This window comes from Nicotiana tomentosiformis, chromosome 4 (assembly GCF_000390325.3).
Source record: "Nicotiana tomentosiformis chromosome 4, ASM39032v3, whole genome shotgun sequence".
Taxonomy (NCBI): Eukaryota; Viridiplantae; Streptophyta; class Magnoliopsida; order Solanales; family Solanaceae; genus Nicotiana; species Nicotiana tomentosiformis.
In genome coordinates this window covers 129,856,732-129,864,139 of record NC_090815.1, presented here as the reverse complement: position 1 = coordinate 129,864,139, position 7,408 = coordinate 129,856,732, and the positions used below count along the sequence as shown (strand labels likewise).

Here is a 7,408-nt window from a genome sequence, read left to right as displayed (position 1 = left end):
CCAAATTCAAGTGCACGTTTCACGCAACTTGACTCCAACTTCAAATAATTAAAATCAACATGTTGTAAAATCAACATGTTAACCATAACTTACGTAAAATATTGTGGTTTTATTGTAATAGCAATAGCGTTAATTAGAGTTATTACTATTATATAGGACTTCATTTGATGATTCAATTTGACATTGTATGATAATGTTTTCTTGCATACCAAATATACCCCCAGTCAGAATCAATTTTGGAATGAGTTTTATTATAAAGGATGACAAAATATTGAAGATAACCGATGCAATCGAGCTCAGATTGAACTCCAATGGAGGAAAATGGAAAAGCACCCACACTGGGAAGCCTCGAGAAACAAATTGAAGCAGAGAAAATAATTTTTGCTACATTACAAAATATCTGTACAATACACTTATACATATGCACAGGTGGCGCCGTGTCTAACTCCTTATTACACGTATAGCCTAAATGTTTACGGAAGTAGCCTATACAGAAATAGCCTATGTATATGTAAGGTGAGTAAAATGTGGCTAACTATTAAATAATCTCAACAAAGAAATAGCCTATATATATATATATATATATATATATATATATATATATATATAATAATTTGTATGTTATATACACAAATTATACAAATTTTATACACTTTATCGGTTATCAAATATAAATAGTTTCAGGCGCGGGCTAAAAGTGAAAACCCCCTATTATAAATATGTATTTAATTTTGTATATCTTAGTAAAAATCCCTATTTAATTCAATATTTATTTTTCAAATGTCTCTACTCCAGGGTTAAAATCACACAAGCTGATCACATTAGTATTTTTTTACACTATCAGTATAGTTTAACATGTGATACATATCAATTAATGTTTACCACCAAGATTTATTTGTAAGATATTTTATAAGCGATATGATTGTATATGTATAGAACTTGAACTCGTAATTTTTCTTCTTTCTTATTTACTCAAAAAATTTGCAGAAAGATCATTCTATTTATGCCGTAGTACTTAATGATTAGTCCAGAGAATTGAAAATGGAAAGAAATTTCATTATTACTACTGTGGAAACAATCACACTATCAATTGGTTAAAGGATAGTATACTGAAATTGTTGACAGCAGAAATGAGATGAAACCGATTGAAATTATGCTAGGGTTTACTGTGGTCGAGAGAGAGAAGGAAAGCTTTCTTTCATATATGAAAATGAAAATGTACAAGTTAGTTTTTGTATCAGACCAGTTGGGTCTCCATCTATGTGACCCGACCCAACTATACAAAAATGAAGAAAAAGAAAGTAAAGAATAATTACCAAACAAATGTGGGCCTGGCCCAATACAAATAAAAATAGTCTAACAAGTCTAGCTAATTTGGACTAGGATCAATATTTCCAACACCCCCCTTCAAGTTGGAGTGTAGAAAAACCCCCAACTTGGAGAGGAAACCATGATGAGCAGCACCAGCCAAAGATTTGGTGAAGATATCAGCCAGCTGAGTAGAGGAGGAGGTGTGAAGCAGTTGAATAAGGCCCTCAGCAAGCTTGGTTCTGACCAAATCACAATCCAACTCAATATGCTTAGTCCTTTCATCAAAAACAGGATTCTTGGCAATGTGAATAGCAGCTTGGCTGTCACAGAACAAGGGAATAGAAGAAAAACAAGAAACGCCCAAATCCAAGAGCAACATGTGCATCCAAGTAACCTCACTGACAGCCTTGCCCATGGCTCTATATTCAGCCTCAACAAAAGACATGGACACCACAGGTTATTTCTTTGACTTCCAGTCCACAAGGCTACCACCCAAGAGCAGACAAAAACCTGTGACATATCTCCTAGTGTCTAGGCAAGCACCCCAGTCACTATCACATAAAGCAGCAACAGAAAAATCAGGGGTATTGTTGAGAAAGATTCCAAGCTCAGCAGTGCCCTTCAAGTACTTCAGCAAATGCAAACCAGCCTCAAGATGAGGCACACAAGGAAATTGCATGAACTGAGAAAGATGCTGCACAACAAAAGAGATATCATACCTGGTGTGGGTGAGAAAATTCAGCCTCCCAACCAAAGACCTGTACACCTCAGGTTTAGGAAGGGGAACACCCTCCTTGGCCTTGAGCTTGACTGACTGAGGGAGGAAACAAACCACAGGTGTGACATCAGAACAATGGAACTCAAGAAGAAGGTCATGAAGAAACGTTTTCTGATGCAAGAGAACCCCAGATGCTGAATAGAAAACTTCTATACCCAAAAAATAACTAAGGGAACCCAAATCTTTGATTCTGAACTGTTGATGAAAGAAAGACTTAAGGGCAGAGATCTCAGTACTATCAGTCCCAGTTAAAATAATATCATCCACATATACAGCTAAAACCACAATAGAATCCCCAGAAACCTTGGTGAACAAGGAGTAGTCATTGAGGGAATGCTGATAACCTCTAGAAGACAGGGCTTAAGAGAGTTTGGCATACCACTGTCTTGAGGCTTGCCTAAGACCATAAAAAGATTTCTGCAATTTGCAAACCAACTGCCCAGAAGAGGAGGGAGAAGAAATAATATAACCAGGAGGCAACTTCATAAAAACCTCCTCATCAAGGTCACTATGTAAGAAAGTATTGTTGACATCCAACTGAAATATGGGCCAATGCTTTTTAACAGCAACTGCAATCAGGGTCTTGATGGTGGACATTTTCACAACATGTGAAAAAGTTTCATGAAAATCAATACCCTCAACCTGTGTGTCCCCCTTAACAACCAATCTAGCCTTATATCTCTCAATGCTCCCATCAGCCTTTTGTTTGACCTTATATACCCCCACTTGCAACCAATGGGTTTCTTGCCTGGAGAAAGCTCAACAATGGACCAGGTGCCATTAGCCTCCAAAGCTTCAAATTCCTGGGTCATAGCTTCCTGCCACTCAGGTATACAAGCAACCTGAGAATAAGTGGCAGGTTCAACCAAAGGTGAAGAAGAAGAGGAAGCTGATGAGGAGGAAGAAGGAGAAGAGGAAGGAAGGGAACAAACATAGTCTTTAAGATATCTTGGAGGATTATGAGGCCTAGAGGACCTCCTGACAGGAGTATCAGCAGGAGGACATGAAGCTGGAGAGTCGGAATTAGGTAAAGGAGATGAGGCAGAAGGAACAGGGGAAGACGAAAGAGAAGGACCAGGACATGGGATATAATGGAAATCAGTAGGAAAAGAGGGAGAAGAAGTAAACACAGAAGGAAAAGAGGAAGGACTAGAGTAGAAGGTAAAAATATGTTCATGAAATTGAACATCCCTTGAAACAAAACAAGACTTGGAGACAAGATTATACAATTTGTAACCCTTTTTAGCAAAGGGATACCCCAGAAAAATACAAGGGACAGACCTGAGATCAAACTTATCCCTAAGGACTCTAGGAATAGTAGCATAGTACAAACAACCAAAAGTCCTATGGTGGCCATAAGATGGAGGTGAACCACAAAGCAATTCAAAAGGAGTTTTGTATTGTAACAGAGGAGAAGGGAATCTGTTAATGAGATAGGTGGCAGTTAAGATGCAATCACCCCAGAAAGAAATAGGAAGTTTAGATTGGAATAACAAAGCCCTAGAAGTTTCAAGTAAATGTCTATGCTTTCTCTCCACAACACCATTTTATTGTGGAGTATAGGGACAAGTGGTCTGATGAATTATACCCTTGGCAGAAAAGAACTTGGAGCCAATAGTACTAGATCCTAGTTCAAAAGCATTGTCACTTCTAATTGTTTGAACATGAGTATGAAAATGAGTATCAACCATAGCAATGAAAGCTTTGAGTAGATCAAAAGCATTGCTCTTAGCACCCATCAAATGGGTCCAAGTAGCTCTAGAATAATCATCTACAATGGTAAGGAAATATTTGTCACCATGGGAAGTAGAAGAGTGGTAAGGGCCCCAAGTGTCAATGTGAATCAATTGAAAAGGAGCAGTAGAGTGAATGGTGCTATTAGGGAAAGGGAGTCTGGTTTGCCTAGCCAAAGGAAATACAGAACAAGGAAATGACTGTTTAGAAGAGAGACAAGGACTAAAAACAGGAATGCCCTTCATTCTAGAAAATGGTATGTGACCAAGTCTAAAATGCCAAACAATATCCATTTTATTAGAAACAGCAGGTGCAGAATTATAAGAGGAAACAATAGAACTACTAGAAACAGTACATGCAGAAGAAAAAACAGAATTTAAAACATAGTTATCAGGCCTAAACATGGGTACTTGCAGCTTGTAGAGCCCATTGTCCAATTTACCAAGAGCTAGAGGATTCTTCAGAGAAGGGCCCTGTAATACACATAAAACCTTAGTAAATTATGCAATGCCATCAAACTGATCAACCAATTTATGAATTGAAATTAGATTTTAGTGAAAACTAGCAACATAAAGAACATTGTGAAGAGTGAAATTATGAAACAAAGTTAAGGATCCAGAGTTTGTAACTTTAACTTTGTAACCATTTGGGAGAGAAACAAGACAAGGAACGGTAAGAGGTTGAATATTGAAGAGGAGAGATTTGAGAGAGGTCATATGGTCAGATGCCCCAGAATCAATGATCCAATCAGAAATACTAACTTGTGAAAACAAAGCAGGCTTAAGAAGAACACTATGAGTGGCTATCCTACCAGCAAAATGTGCAGAAGCCATGAGTGACTGAGAGGAATCAGGAGTGACATGAGTTTGTTACAAAAGTTGTATCAGCTGAGAACATTGGTCCTTTGTCAGGCCAGGAAAAGCAGAAGAAGAATTAGAGAAGCCAGCTGGGACAACACCATCATTTGGATGAGACACACATGCCTGAGATGCAGATGAATCAGCTGTACTATGTGCTGCAGCCTTCCTAGGACCAGCAGTCTTAGAGAATTTGAAATTTGATGGATAACCATGGAGCTTGTAACACTTATCAATGTTATGCCCAGTCTTTTTACAGTATTTGCAAGTGATTGCAGCCCTTTGATTATCAAAACTCACCCTGGGAGTGTAAGACTGCTTAGAAGACTCACCATTGAAAGAAGCAGATTCTGAAGAAAAATGAGATCCAGTAGACACCTGCCTCTGTTTCTCATCACTTAGAAGAATATTGTAGACTGTGTCAATGGAAGGGATGGGCTTGATCATCAATATGTTGCTTCTGACTTGAACATAAGTGTCATCGAGTCCCATGAGGAACTGATAGACCTTTTGTTTTTCCTCAGACCTAATACTTTCCCCACATGTGCACCTAACATCAGAACTGGCAGAGAGAGAGGCCAATTCATCCCTAAGTTGTTTGAGTTTATTGAAGTAGGAAGTAATATCAAGGGCACCCTGAGAGATATGAGCCACCTCCCTTTTTAACTCAAAGACCCTGGGCCCATCAGCCTTCCCATATCTGGTCTCAAGTTCCTTCCAAATGTCTTTGGCAAACTCAGAATAAACAACAGTACGATGAATTTCCTTGGTCACAGAGTTAGCCAGCCATGCAACAACTAAATCATTGCATATTTGCCATTGGCGAAGAAGAGTAGACCCTTCTGGAGGTCTCTCAGAGGTTCCATGAATAAATTCCATCTTGTTCCTAACGGACAAAGCCACTAAAATAGACCTTCGCCAACTCCCATAACATGAGCCATCAAAAGGCTCAGTGACCAAAGAAGAACCTAAGAGGTCAGAAGGATGCACATATAGAGGGTGGCATGTATGCGTATAATCATCAGGATGAAAAGGAAGACGACTTGTAGCAGTGTGTTCAACAGTAGTGAAATTATCCACAGAAGAGGAAGAGGAGGTACCCGACGAGATAGCCATCAGACAAAACTTTCAGAAATAGGCATACTCAACCACACAAAATGTCGATTTCTAGCTAAAAATTCCGATAAACCCTAAGACATGCAATCGAAGATGAAAACAGTAAACAAAGGAAAGAATATACCACAATTCTTCGCAACCGGAAGAGTACGGCCTTGAAATGAAAAGAATTTACCCAGCTATGCTCCGAAAATCCAGAAGAACAACGACTTCAAATTTAGGCAAAATTGAAGGCTGAGATACATCATTGCAACCGAAAATTTAGATTTCAGGGACCAGCCGGAGATAGACAACCCAAAAATGAGCAGCAAAACTCAAGCAATCTAAAAAAATAGAAAATGACGATTCGAAAAAAAAATTCTCCGATCAAACGAAAATCCCGGTGATACTCTTCGAGGGTAACATCGGACGATAGAGGATAACCGAATTTATGAGATTCCGGGCTCTGATACCATGTTGACAGCGGAAATGAGATGAAATCGATTGAAATTATGCTATGGTTTACTGTGGTCGAGAGAGAAGGAAAGCTTTCTTTCATATATGAAAATGAAAATGTACAAGTTTGTTTTTGTATCAGACCTATTGGGTCTCCATATATGTGATCCGGCCCAACTATACAAAAATGAAGAAAAAAGAAGTAAAGAATAATTACCAAACAAATGTGGGCCTGGCCCAATACAAATAAAACTAGTCTGACAAGTCTAGCTAATCTGGACTAGGATCAATATTTCCAACAGTAATTTGCACCTTAGATTAAAGGAAATTCTGAATCCTTTTTGCCACTTCACTAGAATTCTTCGTTATGTCAAAGACATCTGGATATTGCTCTTATCTCGTGTCTAATTAATCCTTGCCTTAAACCTTATTAACAATAGACATCTGCTAGTGTTGCATCACTATGTCCCTTAATCATTTTTGTAGTCTTTTCCACTCAGGTTATTTCCCCTCTTCTTTTTATGTTAGGAGTAGTATTTCGGTAGGTAAAGAATTATCTCCAAATATGTCCTTCAATTTTCACAATTTTTTTCTTCTGAAATGCAGGACATGAATTGACAATGATATTTAACTTTATTAATTTCTAACTAAAGACGAACAATCATAATCGCGTGCAAATTCACTATACTGCATGTGAAAATACGTAGATTTCATATAATGAGATGGTGTAGCCTATGTCAAATGCTGTAATAAGAGAGAAAGCTCATGCGAGAGAAGAGAGAATTGGAAATTTCCAGAAACATTTCCATTATTGACTAAACTTTACAAAGTGAGTACTATCTCTGTTTTATACTACTTTAACTAACTTCTAACTCTAGCTCTAACTAACAACTAACTAGTTACAAATATCCTAACTACAGTTAAGTTATCACATCCTTTACTGCCTAAAATTAAGACGTGCTTTGTAGAGTAACTTTTTGAGTAGAATTTGAATTATTTTTCAATTTAAAGAACAAAAGGTATGGTAAGGGGCGTGTGCGCAAATGAATGCTGTGGGACGCAGCATGCACGGAGATTATGTGAACTAATTAATATATATCGGGAACAAGCAACTTATTTACACAAGAACCCGGCCTAATATAAATAATATGATTAAAAAAATGGAATTTTTATATTC

The 7,408-nt window shown here is 37.8% G+C and overlaps 1 protein-coding gene and 1 long non-coding RNA gene across 5 annotated transcripts; both read right to left on the bottom strand.

Annotated features, from left to right (window-relative positions):
- Nucleotides 1-1,180: 1,180 nt before the first annotated feature.
- Nucleotides 1,181-5,924, bottom strand: LOC104114417 (uncharacterized). 4 transcript variants are annotated; one of them, XM_018776982.3, is made up of 2 exons: nt 2,031-5,924; nt 1,181-1,939 (listed from the first exon to the last, which is right to left on the bottom strand). In XM_018776982.3, exon 1 carries the CDS (start codon nt 5,794-5,796, stop codon nt 4,693-4,695), a length of 1,104 nt encoding a protein of 367 aa, XP_018632498.1. In that variant the 5' UTR covers nt 5,797-5,924; the 3' UTR covers nt 1,181-1,939; nt 2,031-4,692. The 4 variants fall into 4 exon arrangements, with proteins under 4 accessions (XP_018632498.1, XP_018632500.1, XP_009623169.1 ...); XM_018776984.3 differs by having other exon boundaries at nt 1,181-1,862; XM_009624874.4 differs by having other exon boundaries at nt 1,181-4,296; nt 4,635-5,924.
- On the bottom strand, nt 1,181-6,052 carry LOC138909117 (uncharacterized). Its single transcript, XR_011415660.1, has 2 exons — nt 5,921-6,052; nt 1,181-2,125 (listed from the first exon to the last, which is right to left on the bottom strand). It is a non-coding gene; the product is annotated as an uncharacterized lncRNA (long non-coding RNA).
- Between the last annotated feature and the right edge of the window lie 1,356 nt (nt 6,053-7,408).

Excerpts from the sequence above, each read along its gene's own strand:
- LOC104114417 (XM_018776982.3), bottom strand. The coding sequence starts at position 5,796 with ATGGCTATCTCGTCGGGTACCTCCTCTTCCTCTTCTGTGGATAATTTC.